The 23,805-nt window shown below is 45.1% G+C and overlaps 1 protein-coding gene across 2 annotated transcripts in view; it reads left to right on the top strand.

The window, feature by feature from the left end:
• The window catches only part of LOC110527714 (copine-5), a 195,640-nt gene that overhangs the window by 161,266 nt on the left and 10,569 nt on the right, over window positions 1-23,805 (top strand). For both annotated transcript variants that reach the window (XM_036983207.1, XM_036983206.1), the window contains 4 exons: window positions 725-771; window positions 7,397-7,578; window positions 7,870-7,997; window positions 10,389-10,491. In XM_036983207.1, coding sequence (XP_036839102.1) covers window positions 725-771; window positions 7,397-7,578; window positions 7,870-7,997; window positions 10,389-10,491 — 460 coding nt within the window. The remainder of the gene's footprint in view (window positions 1-724; window positions 772-7,396; window positions 7,579-7,869; window positions 7,998-10,388; window positions 10,492-23,805) is intronic.

Genomic DNA, 23,805 nt, shown 5'->3' with positions numbered 1-23,805 from the left:
TCCTTGAGCTGTTCTTGTCTGTTATTGTTTTATGTTTTGTGTGGACCCCAGGAAGAGTAGCTGGTGGTTTTGCAACGGCTAACAGGGATCCAAATAAAATCCCAAATCTCTCTATCCCTCCCTCTGTCCCGAAATATCAATGTGAATATTTGATTCTTTCTTATTGTTGTATTCTTTCTGGGTTGATCTTTAACGAGGTTATCTGGAGTTTATTCTCTCACTCATATATTAGCGTTGCAGCTAAAGAGCATTTCATCAGTCGGAAAATTGGATTATGGTTATGTTTCTCTTAAGTGCTCCAGCAGCCTAATTGCTTGTTATTCAGCTCAATGTGAGGATGTCATGCACCTCTCGCCCCTTCTCCTCTTCCTAAAGGGAATAAGAATAAGACATTTCAGTCCACACACACACACGCACACACACACACACACACACACACACACACACTGATATAGAGTGAATTAATTGCCAGGGTCACTTAAATATATGATCGTGACTACAATGCAATTAGCAACAATTCCCATATATTACATTTACATTATGTGTGTCTGTGTGTGTGCATGTGTGTGCTTGTGCATGTATGTGCTTGTGCATGTGTGTGTGTGTGTGTGTGTGTGTGTCCAGAGAAAATATCTTTAGTTTGTGCTTTGCGTATAATTATCTGGTGGTCTACCTGTACTTCTCTTGTTGATTTTTCACTCTCTCTTCTATATCCTCATTTCAGGACCCAGATCAATTTCACTGTGGCCATCGATTTCACTGCGTCTAATGGTAAGGGATTCTAAAGACTGTGTGTGTGTGTGTGTGTGTGTGGCGCGCCACTAGGGGGCGATAAAGACCACCGCTACTCAACCCACAAGCAAGCATGCAAGACCTTCCCTCGTCCCCTCTTCGGCAAATCAGATCATGACTCCTGGTTCCTGTTTACAAACAAAGCTCAAACAGGGAGTACCTGTGACGTGCTCTGTAGAAAAAGGGCCTACCGAACCAGAAGCTATGCTGCAGGACTGCTTTGCTAGTGCTGACTGAGGCTCCGCCGATAGCATCGACGAGCTAACCACCTCCATCATCAAGAAATGCATCACCGACATCATCCCCACAGTGAAGATTTACTGCTTCAGCGTTCAAAAGCCCTGGATGAACACTGAGGTGCGCATTAAGTTAAAGGAACAAGCTACCGCTCACAGGGCTATCACAGCCAAGCCTGAGGCTACGGCTGATGACACAAACGCATACAAGAAGTCCCGTTACGACCTCCACAAAGCCATCAAACAGGCAAAAGGGCAATATCAGAACATGGTGGAATCCTGTTATTTCCCGGCTCTGACTACCTAGCCATGATCTGCACAACAATGCCTCTCTACCAGCATTTTTTGAATGCTTCGATAACAACACAGATCCCTGCATGAGGGCCCTGAGGAATGGGTGATCTCTCACTTCGAGGCTGATGTAAGGTTTTTAAACGGGTCAACACCCTTAAGGCCGCCTCCTGAGTGGCGCAGTGCGTCTAAGGCGACCACTGCATCGCAGTTGCTAGCAGTGCCACTAGAGATCCTGGTTCGAGTCCAGGCTCTGTCGCTGCCGGCCGCAACCGGGTGACCCATGGGGCGGCGCACAATTGGCCCAGCGTCGTCCGGGGTAGTGGAGGGTTTGGCCAGCAGGGATGTCATTGTCCCATCGCGCTCTAGAGACTCCTGTAGCGGAACGGGTGCATGCATGCTTACACGGTCACCAGGTGTACGGCGTTTCCTCCGACATATTTGTGTGGCTGACTTCCGGGTTAAGCGGGCATTGTGCCAAGAAGCAATGCAGCTTGGTTGGGTCATGTTTGGGGAGGGCGCATTGCTCTTGACCTTCGCCTCTCACAAGTCCGTATGGGAGTGGCAGGATGAGAAAGACTGTAACTACCAATTGGATACCACGAAATTGGAGAGAAAAAGGGGTAAAAATAAAAATATATATATTCATAATAACAAAAAACACTCTTAAGGCCGCAGGGCCAGATGGTATTTTGTGGCGTGTCCTCAGGGCATATGGGCTCCCGTGTGGCACAGCGGTCTAAGGCACTGCACCTCAGTGCTAGAGGCGTCACTACAGAACCTGGTTCAATTCCAGGCTGTAACACAACTGGCCATGATTGGGAGTCCAATAGGGTGGATGCTGTTCATTGACTACAGCTCAGCGTTCAACACCATAGTTCCCTCGAAGCTCGTTACCAAGCTCGGGACCCTGGGACTGACCACCTCCCTCTGCAACTGGATCCTGGACTTCCTGATGAGCCAACACCAGGTGGTAAGAGTAGGCAACAACACCTCCCCCACGCTGACCCTCAACACGAAGGCACCCCAGGTTTGTGAGCTTATCCCCCTCCTGTACTCCCTCTTCAGCCACGACTGTGTGACCGCACACGACTCCAACTCCATCATCAAGTTTCCAGACGACATGCTGGTGATCACCAGCGGCGATGAGAGCTTACAGGGAGAAGGTCAGGGGGTGCTGAGAAGTCTGGAAAATTGCAAGAGGCTTGCCACCCAAGACATGACTGTTCTCCATGCTCCTGTCCGGCAGGCAGTACAAGTGCATCAAGGCTCAGACCAACAGACTGCTAAACATCCTCTATCCCCTGGCCATATGGCTATTAAATGGCAAACAACTACTGCTCTCCCTCTCCCACAGACAAGCCACACTGAAGCTTTTATGTCCATCCAGACGTCTCTACCTACTCAGACACACACACCTTCACTGTCACTCTTACTCACAAACTCATTACTAAGGCCACACTGCTGCTAAAATGATTATTGATTAGATGTATTACTACCACTACATTACTGTTCATTGATTGCCATTAGTATATACTGTATCTATTTATCCTGCTACTGGTCACTATTACTCCTGTTCACATTACCATTAATATATTCCTGCTATCAGTCACTTTTCAGTCCTGTTTACATGTATATCCACCCATCAGGCCTACATTTAAATGGTTTAAACTCTAATCCAGAGCAAATTACAGGAGCAATTAGGGTTAAGTGCCTTGGTTAAGGGCAAATCAACAGATTTTTCACCTAGTCATCTCGGGGATTCAAACCAGCCACTTTTCAGTTACTGGACCAACTCTGTTAACCGCTAAGCTACCTGTCGCCCTACACTACACTCTTGCGCGCACACACACACACACACACACACACACACACACACACACACACACACACACACACACACACACACACACACACACACACACACACACACACACACACACACACACAGACACAGACACACAGACACACACACACTCTGCTGCCACACTGTTTACTATTATTATTATTTATCCTGCTACCAGTCACTTTCTCCTAATTTCTTCCTATGTATATAAAGGTATCTACCTCAAATACCCCAGTATCCTGCACATTGTACATGTGGTACTGCCACTGACCCTGTATATAGCTTACATTCATATTTTTTTCTTTGTCTTATTTTCTACTTCTCTTGTTTATTTTGTATTATTCTTTTCTTATTTGTTATAGTATTTTGATATTGAATTACTGTACTGTTGTGTAGGGCTCGCAAGTTAAGCATTTCACTGTACTTGTACATGTGACAAATAAAACTCGAAACACACACACACGCAAAACCTCCCTATTCCTCCATACTATACGTGTTGCTCTGGGTTTGGGTCGCCTGCTAACTTTCTTCCTGAGTGTCTATGGTCAATACCACCACGCTGTTCCTAAAATGGATGACCACTGTGCCCCATAATAGCACTGCTTCCGAGACCAAATGCCACCCAAAATGGTCGAATACACCCTCCTTACCACAGTCTAAAAGGCCACACTTAAGTTTAAATCACTCCACTTATTTGGAGCCTCTAGCTCAGCAGTTCCTTTTCTATTTCCCACCCTTCCATTAAGCTCCTAGCCTATCAGAGTATTCCTTCCTATTCCTATTCATTGTGTGACGGGGTTGGTGAGAGCAGGCGGTAGTTTATCTCTGAAAGGTTGAAGAGAAGGAGAGTTCTAAATCGTTGTTATTTTTTAGCTGTATTCAAATCAAGCCCTTAACCAACAACGCAGTTCAAGATAGAGTGAAGAAAATATTTACTGAATACACTAAAGCAAAAAAATGATAAAAAGTATATAATAAAATAACAATAACAAGGCTATATGCAGGGGGTACCGGTACCGAGTCAATGTGCAGGGGTACAGGTTAGCCAAGGTAATTTGTACAAGTAGGTAAAGTGACTAAGCATAGATCATAGACAGCGCGTAGCAGCAGTGTAAAAACAAATGGAGGGGGGACGTCAATGTAAATATTATGGGTAGCCATTTGATTAATTATTCAGCAGTCTTATGGCTTGGGGGTAAAAGCTGTTAAGAAGCTTTTGGGTTCTTGACTTGGAGCTCCGGTACCACTTGCCGTGCCGTGACACCTTTATAGGGTTAGGGCTATGGTTCCCACATGGCCATATTTTCACGTTACACCACTTGTTTATTGAAAACAGACCAAAACAGAGTGAACTAACTGTGCTAATTAGCTATCTGCATCTCCTAACACCTGTGTGTAAACAGAAGACAGACGGCACAAGCGTGTTGTCAATATAAAATACTGTCGGCTGCAACTGTGTTATTGGTTTAAAAAAACTGCGCACAGTGAGTATGTAGCCTTTTGGTTCTAGACTTGGCACTCCGGTACCACTTGCCATACAGAGAACAGTCTATGACTTGACCATTTTTTGGGGCCTTCCTCTGACACCACCTAGTTAGGGCCTGGATTGCAGGAAGCTTGGCCCCAATGATGTACTGTGCCGTACACACTACCCTACCCAAAATAAAATACTGTCGGCTGCAACTGTGTTATCAGTTTTTTTTAAACTGTGTACAGTAAGTATGTATTTTGCATTTGTGAATTTATTTTGATGGGATATGAGAGCAGAGGGATTTATGTTTCTAGAACTGTACCGCAATTGAGAAACAGGACATGTAAGCTCCTTGGACTAAGGAGTAACACTAGGCTCCTTTAGTCCAATATTGGGCTAGCTTTCCCACAGCGGTATAGCTGGCTAGTTAAAGCTGCAATATGTAACTTTTTGGGTGACCAAACCACATTCATATAGAAATGTGAGTTATAGAACTGTCATTCTCATTAAAATCAAGTCTAAAACTGGTTCTATGTGGGCTTTTTCTATACTTTTTGTTATTTTACTTTTGGTATTGTACACAATCTTCGAACAGCTAAAAATACAATATTTGGGTTATATATTTCACAGTGGTTTTGACGGTACAATGATTCTCTAGTCTACACTATACATTTCGTGTTTTGTGACATAAACTGAAATTAGGTGAACTATTAGAATTTTAGCAACAAGGAAATTGCGTCAGTAGCTAGCAAAAATATTTGTACACCTATGTGTCCCTTGTAGCAGCTAGCTGACCAAAGTTTTCGATGCATGCCTCCACACAGAAGAGCAGGTAATCTGGAGATGTGTCGTATTCAGCAGAGGCAAGCACTGCCAGAGCCACCTATGTGAAGCTAGCCACAATAACGATTAGCCAAAATAGTGAAATTTGCTATTTGCCTTAAAAATTAAAGTCCCTTATTGAAACGGATGCAAACGGATACAAATAGTGGAATCATGCCATATTTGGACTACAGTTGTGGCCAAACATTTTGAGAATTTTGCAGGATGGCCTGGTGTCAAGAAGGCCAGCAAAGAAGCCACTTCTCTCCAGGAAAAACATCAGAGACAGACTGATATTCTACAAAAGGTACAGGAATTGGACTGCTGAGGACTGGGGTAAAGTAATTTTCTCTGATGAATCCCCTTTCCGATTGTTTGGGGCATCCGGAAAAAAGCTTGTCTGGAGAAGACAAGGTGAGCGCTACCCTCAGTCCTGTGTCATGCCAACAGTAAAGCATCCTGAGACCATTCATGTGTGGGGTTGCTTCTCAGCCAAGGGAGTGGGCTCACTCACAATTTTGCCTAAGAACACAGCCATGAATAAAGAATGGTACCAACACATCCTCCGAGAGCAACTTCTCCCAACCATCCAGGAACGTGTTTGGTGACGAACAATGCCTTTTCCAGCATGATGGAGCACCTTGCCGTAAGGCAAAAGTGATAACTAAGTAGCTCGGGGAACAAAACTTCGATATTTTGAGTCCATGGCCAGGAAACTCCCCAGACCTTAATCCCATTGAGAACTTGTGGTCAATTCTCAAGAGGCGGGTGGACAAACAAAAACCCACAAATTCTGACAAACTCCAAGCATTTATTATGCAAGAATGGGCTGCTATCAGTGTGGCCCAGAAGTTAATTGACAGCATGCCAGGGTGGATTGCAGAGGTCTTGAAAAAGAAGGGTCAACACTGCAAATATTGACTCTTTGCATCAACTTCATGTAATTGTCAATAAAAGCCTTTGACACTTATGAAATGCTTGTAATTATACTTCAGTATTCCATAGTAACATCTGTCAAAAATATCTAAATACGCTGAAGCAGCAAACCTTGGGGAAATTAATTGTTGTGTCATTCTCAAAACCTTTTGCCACGACTGTAGATATTGCTTAAATTTGGAATGTTATTATATAAATTCAACAAAAGACACTAAAATTTGTTAATTTAGCAAAAAAGTACAAATCAGTTCAAATCTTACTTTGTATTGTATTAGACTTTAGACTTTATAATTGCAATAGGGGCATACTGCATGCACTGTACTGCCTTACCTATGGATCTTGGGTCCATGAAATGGGGTATCAGCCTATTCAGTGACAACCACAGAACACAACTGTGAAGAGTTTACACAAACATTAGCGTCGTAGCTCTTATTGATCAACCAATGGTGTGTTAGATACCACCCACCGACGTTTGATTGACACCCCATTATTATCATATTGGAGGAAGAAATATATATATAAATGAATTAAATGATTTAAAGTTTGAGTAATTAGATAATACATAGATAAAAATTAGATACATACAGGTGTGTCGAGAAAATGAATGAATTTTGGTCAGTATTTTAGTATTTCCTTGCTCATTTGGTTAATTATCTGTGGATGTATTTATTTATTCATTTATTCATGTATTTATGTGTGCGTTTATTTATTTATTTATTTCCATTCATGGCAAGTTTGTCCTCCGTAATAGCATGTCACTAAGAACACCAGCGCATAGCTTGTGCATGGCAGCCATCAGATAATGTGTGTACAGAACCTGATTGACTAAATAGACTGCCAGGTTAATGTAGAGCAACATATTCAGGCTGATGACAATGCTCGGGTTTTCTGCATGAACCTGCTGCGCTTGATTTAGTTGCAACAACATTCCAGCCCCCTTTCTCAACAACGAACAAACTGGTCATACACTATATTGACCTATGCCTTCTGCCCCTTCCCTAGGTAACCCATCCCAGTCCACTTCTCTACACTATATGAACCCATACCAGATGAATGCATACGCCATGGCCTTGAAGGCTGTAGGGGAGATCATCCAGGACTACGACAGTGATAAGATGTTCCCTGCCTTGGGCTTCGGAGCCAAGCTGCCCCCAGATGGACGGGTCTCACACGAGTTCCCACTGGTGAGTCAAACACAGAGCCCTTTCTGGTCACTTGTTACTGAACTGAACTGGACAAGATTGGACTAAAACTGGACTGGACTTGACTGGGCTTGAATTTACTTGACTCACCAAATTCAGCTGACGATTGTCCACTCCAGAAAGAAGATATTGATTTATTAAATAGAAGAGATTTTACCCTGTTGATTGTTTCTACCTCTCCAGAAGGTGAGAGAAGCCCGACTTTAACGATATAGATAAACTAGAGCAAACTGTTTTAAACCTGTTGATTGTTCTGTTGTTCCTCCTCTCCAGAACGGTAACATAGAGAACCCCTACTGTAACGGTATAGATGGCATCCTGGAGGCCTATCACGAGAGTCTGAAGACTGTTCAGCTCTACGGACCAACCAACTTCGCCCCCGTAGTCAACCACGTGGCCAGGTAATGGACGCATACACACGCACAAACGCACAAATGCAGGCGCGCATTTGCAAACACATACATATACACACGTACATACAGGCAGACTCATACACACACACATGCACGCACATACACACATGCACACTCACATACACACATGCTGCACACACAGGCAGACATAAAGGCACACACCCTCACAAATCTACTATCACAGATTATCAGCAGTGCAAGCCAGCGTGAAATGTCTCGTTCTCTGCTGCTGTCAGATATCAGCCTTGTCGTGTAGTTGTTCCACTACAGTAATCCCAGTAATTCATACTCAGTCTTCCATCCCTGGGCTTCTCTCCTGTTCTGACCTCAAAGGCTGTGACGATTGGCCTTTCAATGGAAAAACACAGGATGTGACACACATTAACACCGTGGCACTGTGAGAGAATGAATCAATTACTGACTCGCCAGACTGGCGGCGGAGCACTCAACGTAAACATATAAACACATAAACATAACTCAGAGTCAGAGAGGGCAAGCACTCTGATCACATTAGAGGAGGAGTGGGAAGTGGAAAAGGGAGCGATAAATGCAGACACTGCTGTACACACACACACACCGGATAGGGATGGTGGTTTAATAAGGAAGGAGGGATGATGGGGTACACACACTAGTGATGCACGGGTTGACTCGTAACCCGCATTACCCGGGGTTTAGGTCCATGAAGTGCAGTATTGTGTGGATGAGGAACGTGTGGGTGCCGGTCGGGTTGAATAAAGATAAAACAAGGAATCCATAAATGTATCATTCCTGTGCAATTCATATCAATAGGCTACGTTGAGGTTTTTCTTTCAGAATTTCTATCTGCCGTTAGTGTGTAGCCGAAGCTTTAGGGCCTAACTGTAGCGTGCCAAATACACCGCAATTGCCTTTTGGGAACTTGAGCAGAAAAAGTTAGTAGTCTAATGTTTGGAAAAGATTTGGTGAAACGGTAAAAGAGTATGATAGCAGTTCCAGCTTTGTCATGTGCGATGATTGTGAGGTGCGATACGAATTCGACAGTCAGAAGACGGGGACTTCAGTATGGTACATCAAGGGAACTGTGCTGTTCAGATGGGTTAAATGGAATAGTAGTCTAACTGAAATCTGAAATTTGACTATGTCTGTAACATCTCATATAGCCTAATATAATATGAACTGCTGCATAATTATGTATTTCTTGCAATAAAATGATAGACCAAATTAAATTTTGTCTTCAGGAACAGGAGTGGAGAAATATATATATATTTTTTCAGCATCTTGAGAGAATGAATGCGCTGTTAGGGACCGTCTGTAAAGGTGCGTTCTTTATCAGCATCATAAAAGCTGATAGCATTTCAAAAACATAAAACATGCATCCAAGCCAAGCTGAAATCTTATCAGAAACATGTTGGGTCGTTTTAACAGCTTTTAATCCCCTTAAAACCGGTCAAACTGATGTAATTTGAAAATGTTCCCCTAATTTGTTATTGCATTTTCTCCACAGTCCCTAAACGTCTTTACTGCTCGAGAGAAGCAGAGATAAAAGAGGAAAAGGAAACAAGCTTTACTTATGTCAACTAGATTGAAGCATTCATTCTATCGATCTATGACATTACTCTGGTGAGCAAGGGTTTAGTTAGTCTTCTAGGGCCACACGTAGACCTAATAACAGAACAGAAGCTGCATGTATCTATAGACCAGTTGACTAACAAATAGCCTACCAAAATGTTGGAAATTATGAGCAGTAACATAGGCCTGGGTGCTCAAACAGCTGACCCGCACATCACTAACACACACACAAACACACAGGCACACACACACCTAGTCCGCAGTCTGATAACTTTCCAAACAAAGAGAGATAAGACCATAGAGATAAAAAGAGTTCTGAATATGTCCCTCCAGGCACAGTAACAGTCAGTCCTCTATCCATTACCATGTGAATGGAGTTGGGCTGAAAGGGAGAAAATGACTCCAGACAGAGGGAACAAATGAACACAGACACTCAGTTGATCACTGAAACACACGGCGTAGTTCGGCTTCATATCCTGCAGTGTTTGAGGTCAAAGTGTTTTTCGAGGTATGATAATGAATAGAATGAATGTTATCAATCCGCAGAATGATATCAGAGTATAGTATTTAAATTTAATAGACACTGAAATGTAGAAGGGACTGGAGTGGAGAAGATGGAGAGGGAGTACAATGACTTTAGTTAAAGAATGACATTCAAGCATGTCATTGGTCACAGGGAGTTTGAGTTTGGTTCAGGGTGTTTGCTTTTTTACTCACAATCTGCTTGTGTGTGTGCCTGCGCGCCTGTTTGTGTGTGTGCATACTTGCCTGCCTGACTTGCCTGCATGCGTGCGTGTGTGTGTGTGTGTGTGCGTGTGTGTTCCTCTTCAGTTATGCTGCAGCGGTTCAGGACGGGTCCCAGTACTTCGTCCTCCTCATCATCACAGACGGAGTCATATCAGACATGGCTCAGACCAAGGAGGCCATCGTCAATGTAAGTCTGGAGAGAAGGAGAGATGGAGAGAGAGAGAGTGGTTGAAGAGGAAGGATGAAAGAGGGAGAGAGAGAGAGAGGGAGAAAATGGTGGTACATGAAAGAGAAATGAGGGGAGATGTAGAGAGAGAGAGAGAGAGAGAGAGAAAGAGAGAGAGAAGCGAGAAGCGAGAATGTTTGGAGAGAGAAGCAAACGAAGAGAAAGAATGAAGAGAAAGTCATCTGCGTGGAATCGGCCAGACCTCCAGCACACTGGATTTAAAGGGAATTTGCGACTGTTAGTCAAACCGTTAGAACAGCCACACCTTCCTTTTAAGATCTTGCCTGCTGCTCTATCTTGCTTGGCCTCTCTGACTGACTACTGCACCTCTACCTGCATACAACCCTGCTGCCTCTACTGCTTTCAGTTCTGCTCTTTTGATGGTGATGGAATCTAATGTTTTCTCTGAAATAGGAGAGTGAAGTTGAAATGCTTTGAGCGTCCTCTTCAGTTCAAAGAGCTCTGGACAGGATGGTGTGTGTGTGTGTCCTCCGGAGAGTGTTTTCAGGAACACTGACCTACTTCTCTACAGCTGGCGGAGGGAGGAAGGGAGGGAGGTAACGGAGGGAGGAAGGCGAGGGAGGTAACGGAGGGAGGAAGGCGAGGCCCATGCTGTGTGTCATTCATAACACAGCTGGGGCAGGGGGGACAGTACACTATGGAACCTGTCACTCAGTTAGAGAACACAACAGTGCTCCAAAGCAAAGCAATGCTCTCTCAATGCATTATTTCGCTCTACCTCTTTTCATTGCTCTCTATTTCTGTCTTGCGTCACCTCTCTCTTTCTCTCTTGCTTCACCTCTCTTTCTCTCTGGCCTCTCCCTACCTCCTTCCCTCTTTCTCTATGTACCTCCCTCTCTCTTTCTCTCTTCTTCTCTCAGGCTCTCTCTCCCTCTCTCTTCTCCTCTCAGGGTCTCTCTCCCTCTCTCCCTCTCTCTTCTCCTCTCAGGCTCTCTCTCCCTCTCTCCCTCCCTCTTCTCCTCTCAGGCTCTCTCTCCCTCTCTCTTCTCCTCTCGGGCTCCTGTCATGTTAAAACAGTTCATGTCATATCAGGGCCCCTGGTGAATCAGACACTTTGACACATTTCTTTCTCCGCCCAACGATTAAATTGCGCCGTGCACAATTCTACTATGGCCCCGTCAACACCCTCAGACCCCTACCGGAGCCTAACGCCACATCCTGATGTTAGCATCAATGTGACTCTGTAAATGTCACAGATCATGTTGTTCAAGTCTCTCACACTTTCTCGGGAGGTTTCAAAACATGGCTTTACTAGAGGTACAGGATATCCCTTAGAGAGGAGTTAGGAGGCTAGCCCACTGCTTCTCTATTAGTCTTCCACAGCCTGATAATGTATTGAGGTGTGGTTCTCTCATTATTGGTTCCCCGGTGTTTCCTATGTGGTTCAAATCTGGTTTTAAGACATCATTCATCCAGCCCTCCCTTTGTAGACCTGTTCTGTAGGCTACTCTAGTCCAGGACCCATATACGAAGAGAGTTTGGACATTGCCGTTTCAGTTGATTTTACAACCGAGACATTTAAAGGAAGACTCAGCGAGATGATGTTGCAACGAAAAGCACCGCAGATATTAAGACCACACGGTCACACAGAGTATCTGCTCATGTGCACGGGTGCGCTTCACGCTGCTACAACGTGGTAGCCTCGAGACCAAAACAGGGGAGAAGTTTAGCGTTGCGCTGCAAAGCTCTTAGTTGGATTCACACATTAATTTGCCACTGTGGTATCAGGCTGTGGTATCACACTGTGGTTCTCAAAGGTCACTTCTAGAGGGGAGTCCTCCAAATGACGTACTAGGCTTAATGTCTTCTTCAGTCGAAGTCTGGGGTGGTTTCTTGTCTCTCTCAGTGGGACATCACAGGACATAATTGACGACTTGTGAATTACGTTATTTATGAGTCACCGACTCAGACGTAGGTGTGATTGGCTTCTCAGGCTCTGGTCAGAAATCCTTTGGTGTGTCACACAGAAGACGTTCTCCCCCGCAGACGCTCACTGTTCTCATACTGTTTCATCAGCAGCAAACACACATACATACGTGCATTCTCGTCGCCTCTGAATGAGTGTTATAGAAACAGACAGGACTAATCAGTTAGACATCCCCAGGCTTCCTACACATTTTGTTTATGGACGGTGGTCTCAGAGTGGATGATGGACATGTTAAACTACTGTAACATCACTTCCTGTTGTGTTCTGCTGGTCCAGTACTTGAGTAAAAGTAAAGATACCTTAATAGAAAATGACTCAAGTAACAGTGAAAGTCACCCAGTAAAATATTGGTTGAGTAAAAGAGTAAAAGTTTTGGTTTTAAATTTAACTAAGTTTCAAAACTAAATGTAATTGCTAAAATATACTAAAAGTAAAAATATTAATAATTTCATATTCCTTACATTAAGCAAACCAGACGGCACCATTTTCTTTTGTTTCTTTTTTTTAAGGATAGCCAGGGGCACACTCCAACACTCAGACATCGTTTACAAATTAAGCATTTGTGTTTAATGAGTATGTCAGATCAGTGGCAGTAGGGATGACCTTGGACGTTCTCTTGAGAAGTGTGTGATTTGGACCATTTTCCTGTCCTGCTATGTATGAGTACTTTTGCGTGTCAGAGAAAATGTATGGAGTAAATAGTACATTATTTCCTTTAGGAATGTATTGAAATAAAAGTAAAAGTTGTCCAAAATATAAATAGTGAATTTAAGTACAAATATCCCCCCAAAAATGACTTAAGTAGTACTTTACACCACTGTGTAGGATGAGTCCCAATAATGTCTCCTTCACCACTTCCCACAAAAGTAAAAGCCTTGGATTGGTGTAGACATGGGCTAGTGGGAGTTTACATCACATTTCTTATACCAGTCATTTCCTTTTAAACCAGGGTAGGGAAGTGAACAAGTGTACACTTTCGGAGGAAGGAGAAAAAATTGGGCCGCAACCTGAGTCTTCACCCACTCCCCTTTAGCTCCCTAAAGTCCAGCTGTCCACACAAGAAGGCCTGATACCTCTATACCCCTGCCGAAATGGCCATCCCTTGCAAAATAGCTGTAAGTAGTAGTAGAAGTACTGTTGTTAGTTAGTTTACTCCAATTAGGGTAGGGATGGTAGGGTAGGGGGGGGGGGGGGGGGAATATATTTTAAAAAATGTAAAGAAGAGAAAAAAACACTAGAACCACCAAACGCCAATGCCTCCTACCGTTTGATTTTGTAACTAAAATAAATCAGCCATTTTGAAAGCAACATCCTCCTGCTTCCCTGGCTTCCTAAATCATTTTATTTTGCATTACTCAGCTGTCAAAATGTTTTTGTTTTTTTTAAATCACAAACAGAAACGTATTTAGAGCCCGTATACCTGTTTCTTTTTTCCACACCTATTCCTAACTTAACCCTTTGATGCATACGATCACATCTTTGTGATCATTGTTGAGTGGTCCCTGGAGTGTACCATCGCAAATATGTGACCGAAAGCCTTGATTCGAACTTATGTAGCAAAATTTGAAATTGTGTTTTTTTACATGGGATAAAAGTAGACAGCTAGAACATGGTATATCCTACATTGCAGTTGAAGAACAATGGGAAAGTCATTCCTCTTTGAAAGTTGATGAAATTGTAAATCCACTTTTGAGAAAATGTTTTGGTACACCTACTGGCGTGCTCTTCTTTGTCTACACCCATTCAGCATCGTTCACACCCTCTTAAGTCTTAGCCCCATCCATCTCTTTAAGGATTCACATGTGAGGCCATTTGCTGAACAGGGTGATGATTCGTTTAGTAAACAACCAAAGATTTCAAGACTAAACGTGGTGAAAGTAGTAGCCTACAATAAGGAAAAACTCCAGGTAAAAATACACTATATCTAGTCCTTGGCCTACATCCTAATCTGACTTTGGTGCAGGTCATGTTGTTCTTCGTATTACCGTCTCTGGTAAACACAAACGGTATCAAATAAAATAAAAAGTTGATTTGTCACATGCACTGGAAACAGAATGTCATGTATTGTCATGTTGTGTCTTTCTGTCCTTTCCTTTCACCCTGTCTCCCTCTGCTGGTCGTATTAGGTTACCTTTTCTCCCCCGCTTTCCCCCAGCTGTTCCTTGTCTCCTCCTAACTACCCATTCACCCCGTTTCCCACCTGTTCCCTTTTTCCCTCTGATTAGGTCCCTATATCTCTCTCTGTTTCTGCTCCTGTCTTTGTCGGATTCTTGTTTGTTGTGTTTCATGCCTGAACCAGACTATCGTCATGTTTGCTGTAACCTTGTCCTGTCCTGTCGGAATCTGCCGGTCTGTCTGAACCTACCTAGGTTTGGTTATTAAAGAAGCTCTGTTAAGTTAATTCGCTTTTGGGTCCTCATTCACTCACCGTGACAGAAGAATCCGACCAAGAATGGACCCAGCGACTTCGGATCCTCTCCACTCAGCCGTCGAGATCCAGGGAGCGATGCTAGGCAGACACGAGCAGGAATTGTCTGCTGCTCGACATGCCGTTGAGACCCTGGCCACCCAAGTCTCCAACCTCACAGAACAGGTTCACCATCTCCGCCTCGATCCACCGGCCACTTCCAGGGCTTTCGAATCTCCGGAGCCCAGAATCAATAACCCGCCGTGTTACTCTGGGGAGCCCACTGAATGCCGCTCGTTCCTCACCCAGTGTGATATTGTGTTTTCTCTCCAGCCCAACACTTACGCCAGGAGCACTGCTCGTGTCGCCTACGTCATATCTCTCCTTACTGGACGGGCTCGTGAGTGGGGCACGGCAATCTGGGAGGCAAGGGCTGAGTGTACTAACCAGTATCAGGACTTTAAGGAGGAGATGATACGGGTTTTTGATCGATCTGTTTTTGGGGAGGAGGCTTCCAGGGCCCTGTCTTCCCTATGTCAAGGCAATCGATCCATAACTGACTACTCTATTGAGTTTCGCACTCTTGCTGCCTCCAGTGGCTGGAACGAGCCGGCCTTGCTCGCTCGTCTTCTGGAGGGTCTCCGCGCAGAGGTAAAGGATGAGATTCTCTCCCGGGAGGTTCCTTCCAGCGTGGATTCCTTGATTGAACTCGCTATTCGCATTGAGCGACGGGTTGATCTTCGTCACCGAGCTCGTGGAAAGGAGCTCGCGCTCTCCGTTGCCCCCCTCTCCGCATCACTACCATCTTCCTCTGCCGGCTCGGGAGCTGAGCCTATGCAGCTGGGAGGTATCCGCATCTCGACTAAGGAGAGGGAACGGAGAATCACCAACCGCCTCTGTCTCTATTGCGGTTCTGCTGGTCATTTTGTCACTTCATGTCCAGTAAAAGCCAGAGCTCATCAGTAAGCGGAGGGCTACTGGTGAGCGCTACTACTCCTGTCTCTCCTTCAAGATCCTGCACTACCTTGTCGGTCCATCTACGCTGGACCGGTTCGTCAGCTTCCTGCAGTGCCTTAATAGACTCTGGGGCGGAGGGCTGTTTTATGGACGAGACCTGGGCTCGGGAACATGACATTCCTCTCAGACAGTTAAGGGAGTCCACGGCCTTGTTCGCCCTGGATGGTAGTCCTCTCCCCAGGATTCAGCGTGAGACGCTACCTTTAACCCTCACTGTTTCTGGTAATCATAGCGAAACCATTTCTTTTTTAATTTTTCGTTCACCTTTTACACTTGTTGTTTTGGGCCATCCCTGGCTAGTTTGTCATAATCCTTCCATTAATTGGTCTAGTAATTCTATCCTCTCCTGGAACGTCTCTTGTCATGTGAAATTTTTAATGTCTGCTATCCCTCCTGTTTCCTCTGTCTCTTCTTCACAGGAGGAGCCTGGTGATTTGACAGGGGTGCCGGAGGAATATCACGATCTGCGCACGGTGTTCAGTCGGTCCAGGGCCACCTCTCTTCCTCCACACCGGTCGTATGATTGTAGTATTGATCTCCTTCCGGGAACCACTCCCCCCCGGGGTAGACTATACTCTCTGTCGGCTCCCGAACGTAAGGCTCTCGAGGATTATTTGTCTGTAGCTCTTGACGCCGGTACCATAGTCCCCTCCTCCTCTCCCGCCGGAGCGGGGTTTTTTTTTGTCAAGAAGAAGGACGGGTCTCTGCGCCCCTGCATAGATTATCGAGGGCTGAATGACATAACAGTGAAGAATCGTTATCCGCTTCCTCTTATGTCTTCAGCCTTCGAGATCCTGCAGGGAGCCAGGTTTTTCACTAAGTTGGACCTTCGTAACGCTTACCATCTCGTGCGCATCAGGGAGGGGGACGAGTGGAAGACGGCGTTTAACACTCCGTTAGGGCACTTTGAATACCGGGTTCTTCCTTTCGGCCTCGCTAACGCTCCAGCTGTCTTTCAGGCATTAGTCAATGATGTCCTGAGAGACATGCTGAACATCTTTGTTTTCGTTTACCTTGACGATATCCTGATTTTTTCACCGTCACTCCAGATTCATGTTCAGCACGTTCGACGTGTCCTCCAGCGCCTTTTAGAGAATTGTCTTTTTGTGAAGGCTGAGAAGTGCACTTTTCATGCCTCCTCCGTCACATTTCTCGGTTCTGTTATTTCCGCTGAAGGCATTAAGATGGATCCCGCTAAGGTCCAAGCTGTCATTGATTGGCCCGCCCCTAAGTCACGCATCGAGCTGCAGCGCTTTCTCGGCTTCGCGAACTTCTATCGTCGTTTCATCCGTAATTTCGGTCAGGTGGCAGCTCCTCTCACAGCCCTTACTTCTGTCAAGACGTGCTTTAAGTGGTCCGTTTCCGCCCAGGGAGCTTTTGATCTCCTCAAGAATCGTTTTACATCCGCTCCTATCCTTGTTACACCTGACGTCTCTAGACAGTTCGTTGTCGAGGTTGACGCGTCAGAGGTGGGCGTGGGAGCCATTCTTTCTCAGCGCTCCCTCTCTGACGACAAGGTCCACCCATGCGCGTATTTTTCTCATCGCCTGTCGCCGTCGGAACGTAACTATGATGTGGGAAACCGCGAACTGCTCGCCATCCGGTTAGCCCTAGGCGAATGGCGACAGTGGTTGGAGGGCGCGACCGTTCCTTTTGTCGTTTGGACTGACCATAGGAACCTTGAGTACATCCGTTCTGCCAAACGACTTAATGCGCGTCAGGCGCGTTGGGCGCTGTTTTTCGCTCGTTTCGAGTTCGTGATTTCTTATCGTCCGGGCTCTAAGAACACCAAGCCTGATGCTTTATCTCGTCTCTTCAGTTCTTCAGTAGACTCCACTGACCCCGAGGGGATTCTCCCTGAGGGGCGTGTTGTCGGGTTGACTGTCTGGGGAATTGAGAGGCAGGTAAAGCAAGCGCTCACTCACACTCCGTCGCCGCGCGCTTGTCCTAGGAACCTTCTTTTCGTTCCCGTTCCTACTCGTCTGGCCGTTCTTCAGTGGGCTCACTCTGCCAAGTTAGCCGGCCACCCTGGCGTTCGGGGTACACTTGCTTCCATTCGCCAGCGTTTTTGGTGGCCCACCCGGGAGCATGACACGCGTCGTTTCGTGGCTGCTTGTTCGGTCTGCGCGCAGACTAAGTCCGGTAACTCTCCTCCTGCCGGCCGTCTCAGGCCGCTTCCCATTCCCTCTCGACCGTGGTCTCACATCGCCTTAGATTTTGTCACCGGACTGCCTTCGTCAGCGGGGAAGACTGTTATTCTTACGGTTGTCGATAGGTTCTCTAAGGCGGCTCATTTCATTCCCCTTGCTAAGCTTCCTTCTGCTAAAGAGACGGCACAAATCATCATCGAGAATGTTTTCAGAATTCATGGCCTTCCGTCAGACGTCGTTTCGGACAGAGGTCCGCAATTCACGTCTCAATTTTGGAGGGAGTTTTGCCGTTTGATTGGGGCTTCCGTCAGTCTCTCTTCCGGCTTTCACCCCCAGTCTAACGGTCAAGCAGAACGGGCCAATCAGACTATTGGTCGCATCTTACGCAGTCTTTCTTTTCGCAACCCTGCGTCTTGGTCAGAACAGCTCCCCTGGGCAGAATACGCCCACAACTCGCTTCCTTCGTCTGCGACCGGGCTATCTCCTTTTCAGAGTAGCCTCGGGTACCAGCCTCCGCTGTTCTCATCTCAGTTCGCCGAGTCCAGCGTCCCCTCCGCTCAGGCTTTTGTCCAACGTTGCGAGCGCACCTGGAAGAGGGTCAGGTCTGCACTTTGCCGTTATAGGACGCAGACTGTGAGGGCTGCTAATAAGCGTAGAACTAAGAGTCCTAGATATTGTCGCGGTCAGAGAGTTTGGCTCTCCACTCAGAACCTTCCCCTTAAGACGGCTTCTCGCAAGTTGACCCCGCGGTTCATTGGTCCGTTCCGTATTTCTCGGGTCATTAATCCTGTCGCAGTTCGACTTCTTCTTCCGCGATACCTTCGTCGCGTCCACCCGGTCTTCCATGTCTCCTGTATCAAGCCCGTTCTTCGCGCCCCCGCTCGTCTTCCCCCCCCCCCATCCTTGTCGAGGGCGCACCCATCTACAGGGTCCGCAGGATTTTGGACATGCGTCCTCGGGGCCGTGGTCACCAGTACCTCGTAGATTGGGAGGGGTACGGTCCTGAGGAGAGGAGTTGGGTTCCCTCTCGGGACGTGCTGGACCGTGCGCTGATCGAGGATTTCCTCCGTTGCCGCCAGGTTTCCTCCTCGAGTGCGCCAGGAGGCGCTCGGTGAGTGGGGGGGTACTGTCATGTATTGTCATGTTGTGTCTTTCTGTCCTTTCCTTTCACCCTGTCTCCCTCTGCTGGTCGTATTAGGTTACCTTTTCTCCCCCGCTTTCCCCCAGCTGTTCCTTGTCTCCTCCTAACTACCCATTCACCCCGTTTCCCACCTGTTCCCTTTTTCCCTCTGATTAGGTCCCTATATCTCTCTCTGTTTCTGCTCCTGTCTTTGTCGGATTCTTGTTTGTTGTGTTTCATGCCTGAACCAGACTATCGTCATGTTTGCTGTAACCTTGTCCTGTCCTGTCGGAATCTGCCGGTCTGTCTGAACCTACCTAGGTTTGGTTATTAAAGAAGCTCTGTTAAGTTAATTCGCTTTTGGGTCCTCATTCACTCACCGTGACACAGAAGGTGTAAACAGTACAATGAAATGGTTACTTGCAGAGAAGCAATATCAAAAACAGAAAGTGTCCAGATAAAAATATTTTATCATTATTAGATGACACTTACCTGACAAACTTGTCTAAATTGATGGGTCATGTGAAGGAAATTCTGTAAACAACACCCAGCCACATCTAGCTAAGTGGATGGGTCACAATGAACCGGCATAATCCCAACTCACGCTACTACTATACCAACCAGGTTCAACGTTAGCTAGCTAACATTAGGCTATAACTAAGAATGCAACTGGATTTCTGGTTCAAATAATATTACTACACAGATCATACATGTAACGTTAGTTAGCGAGCCAGCAAGCTAACGTTTACTAGCTAGCTAACAGTACACTGTAACTTGCAATGAAAAATGACTTTCTGACAAAATTAGAAATGTATACTAACTAAAAATGTATCTAGACTCTTACCCGTATACATTGATGAATGCTTCACGGCAGACTGGAACCATTTAACTCAGTTTTGTTCGTAGCTACATCTTGTTTGGGCAGCGTTGTGTCAAGTCACTCCAGTTCACACTGACTGTGGCGTGTGCAGAAAGTAACAAATCACTTTCCCCAACTGATTGGTCAATAGATTCAGGGCATTCAATGTTGTTGAGAAAAGTAGAAAAACTTTTGTTCTAGTTGGCTAACGTTATATATTTAAAAATGGATGCGGTAGAAAGGGCTCTCAACACATACTGAGCAGCTCACGTTATAAACAGAAACATGTTGCATGGCAGACCAATCCAAACTCATCTCCCGGTATGTTCAGTCCATCCATTATCTCAGCCAATCATGCCCAGCGGGAAAGTTCCTGTCTTTTTCCGTGGCTAAACCAACTAGGCTCGTAATTTAACCATTTTATTTGTATTTATAGATGAAATACACATTTGTTATTAAGGCACATGAAAGTTCACATATTCCAGAAGGCATTTCTGCCCCCAAAAAAACACATTTTGATTAAAAGAATATACACTACTGTTCAAAAGTTTGGGGACACTTAAAAATGTCCTTGTTTTTAAAAGAAAACCACTATTTTTGTCCATTAAAATAACATCAAATTGATCAGAAATACTGTGAAGACATTGTTAATGTTGTAAATGACTATTGTAGCTGGAAACGGCTGATTTTTTATGGAATACTACATAGGCGTGCAGAGGCCCATTATCAGCAACCATCACTCCTGTGTTCAATGGCACGTTGTGTTAGATAATCCAAGTTTATCATTTTAAAAGGCTAATTGATCATTAGAAAGCGCTTTTGTACTGGCTCTAACCACAATAGAAAGAGGAGTGGGAGGCCCCGGTGCACAACTGAGCAAGAGGACAAATACATTAGAGTGTCTAGTTTGAGAAACAAATGCCTCACAAGTCCTCAACTGGCAGCTTCGTTAAATAGTACTCGCAGAACACCTGTCTCAACATCAACAGTGAAGATGCAACTCTTGGATGTTGGTCTTCTAGGCAGATTTCCTCTGTCCGGTGTCTGTGTTCTTTTGCCCATCTTAATATTTTATTTTTATTGGCCAGTTTGAGATATGGCTTTCTCTTTGCAACTCTGCTTAGAAGGCCAGCATCCCGGAGTTGCATCTTCACTGTTGACGTTGTGGGTACTATTTAATAAAGCTGCCAGTTGAGAACTTGTGAGGCGTCTGTTTCTCAAACTAGACACTCTAATGCACTTGTCCTCTTGCTCAGTTGTGCACGGGGGCCTCCCACTCATCTAATGAGGTGAAGGAATGGTTCACTCATATTTTGGGTAAACTTCCAAAAGTGAATTAAGGGAAGTGGATGATCGTAGATGACACTCCCCCTTCAAAATGCATACTATAAACAGATCAAACTCATCTTGTCTCCTCTTATTATCTTTGGTTGATGCAAAAAAAAAACATTCCGGCATGCACAAACTACCCATCGGCGGATTACTTTTCATTTCTAGAAAATGTTTTACTCAATTATTTCAATCAATGATGAGCGCACCCGTGATGTGATTAATTATAAATAGTAATTGCTATTAGCTAATTCATATTGTAGTTTCTGGTGTGAAAGATGTTGAATGGGTGTAGACAAAGAAGAGCTCTTCACTAGCTACCAAAACATTCAAAGGCCATTTTCTCAAAAGTGAGTTTACAAGTTTAGCAACTTTCAAAGAATAATTACTTTCCATTGTTCCTCAAAAATGCAGTGTATGATATACCATTTTTGTAGAGTCTCTAATTTTATCCAATGTAAAAAAACAAACAAATGTTCTAATTTTGCTACGAAAGACTGAATCCAGCTGATGAGTCACATATACAGAAAGTATAATGATAGTGTAATCAGGCACTTACTTTGATATGAATGCAGACATGTCCAAAGTTATTTTTAGTGTGGAAAACAATAATGAAGGCAATGCGGGCGCCAGCCGGAAAATGCGCCAGGGGGAAAATGTTTGTGCAAGTAATTTTCTGACTGGAGAGGTGCAAATGTCTGGGAAAGTGCTTAGCCTCTCCTCAGCGAATAGTTTGTCCGGCTCAGTAAAGCCTCAAAACTTAAATTGTCTGCAACAGTGAAATGGGCTACTTCTATGTGAATTAATGAGGAGGCGGAACACACCTCATTGTGTCAAGAGACAATGGACAAAATTAAATAAAGAAGGTCGAGAATAGAAAATTCCGGATTTAAAAATCAGCAATGTATCAACACAAGTGGATCCCAAAAGAGGAAGGCCAAAAAAATTGAACGCAAAGGAGGTATCAAAATGAGTTAAATTAGATTCCTTTTTCAAATGCAAAAGAGGATGTAGGTTTATCATCGCCAGTAGCAGCTTTTAGCGGGTCAAGTGAGCCCAGGCCAAGCTGTTCCATTGTGCCAGAAGAAGCGACTTTGACAGAGGAGGGTACAGGTTGTCAGGTTTCGGCGGATACACCCTGAGCACCAGCTATCCCCGGGTCGGGCGGGGGGATAGGGAGCAGGGTGAGGCTAGAATCGTGTCGGCTGAGGAAACAGGTGGAAATGGGACAGACGGCCTTTTAATCTATCCAACTGACAGAGGGCATTATGCAACAAATGTGGATGCAAAAGTTAAACCACACGTGTAACCGATGTGAAATGGCTAGCTAGTTAGCGGGGTTTGCGCTAATAGCGTTCCAATCGGTGACGTCACTCACTCTGAGACCTTGAAGTAGTTGTTCCGCTTGCTCTGCAAGGGCCGCGGCTTTTGTTGAGCGATGGGTAATGTTAGGGTCAATCGAATCTGGTATCAGGATAAATATGACAATGAGTCACCCCATTGTATGCTATGTATTTTTTATTAGCTAAGCAATAAGTGGTAAATGCAATTTTCGTATATACGGGCTCTCTGTCACACCTCGCAGGGCAAACAGAGAACTGACTTGTTCCTGACAAAAATATTATAATATACTCTTGACAGAAGTAGTTCCTGCTTCCGAGCTGGCCTGTCAGAGTAGAGACTGGGCGTGGTTTAAACTCACTCAGCCTATCGTTGATTGTTGGCGCCCGAGCTGGTCCCAGCCCCCTAAGCGCTTCAGCGATCAGTCGTTGTAGTTGTGTAGAATATACAGTTATTAGGCACCTGGCTCCTGTTATCTAACAAAATACTGTTTGTTCTCGCAACACTACGTTCTGAATGTGCCCCCCCAACTCATTGCACAGTTCCTGTCTTCATGTTATTCTGTATTTTTCCATCATGAGAAAGGCCCATGGCCCTGAAACTGTTAACAATGTCTCAAATCAGCTATGTTGCATAACACATACATCCACACAAGACAACAGCAGATAATATTCAATCACATATATGGTAACGGGCTATAATGCATAACACAGAATCCTCATAGTAAAGATGGTTCGTGGTTGTTGTGTGCAGGGGGTCCCTGGTTCAGCCCCGGTAGGGGCGAGGAGAGGAACGGAAGCTATACTGTTTCACTCGTGTAAGCCTATTGGCCCATTCCCAAGAGATGACGAAAGGCGGTGTTTTTCCGAGTCGTATTACACCACTACAACCAAGGCAGGAATCAAATTACCACGTGGCTATGTTATTCGGCCAAACTAGATTGCGTATTGTGAGCCTTGCTGGCTGTTCTGAGATCGGAGTGCCCCTTTCTTCTCTGATGCGTGGGTGACATCCCAGATTTACATGAATAATGGAAGCTCAATGGCACTATTGACGCAGAAATGGAGAGAGGCGTGAGTAAACGCAGCAAATTTCTGGCGACAG

The sequence above is a fragment of the Oncorhynchus mykiss genome, chromosome 7, assembly GCF_013265735.2.
Source record: "Oncorhynchus mykiss isolate Arlee chromosome 7, USDA_OmykA_1.1, whole genome shotgun sequence".
Lineage (NCBI taxonomy): Eukaryota > Metazoa > Chordata > Actinopteri > Salmoniformes > Salmonidae > Oncorhynchus > Oncorhynchus mykiss.
The sequence above is the reverse complement of the archived record's forward strand: the minus strand, read 5'-3'. Positions and strand labels throughout refer to the sequence as shown.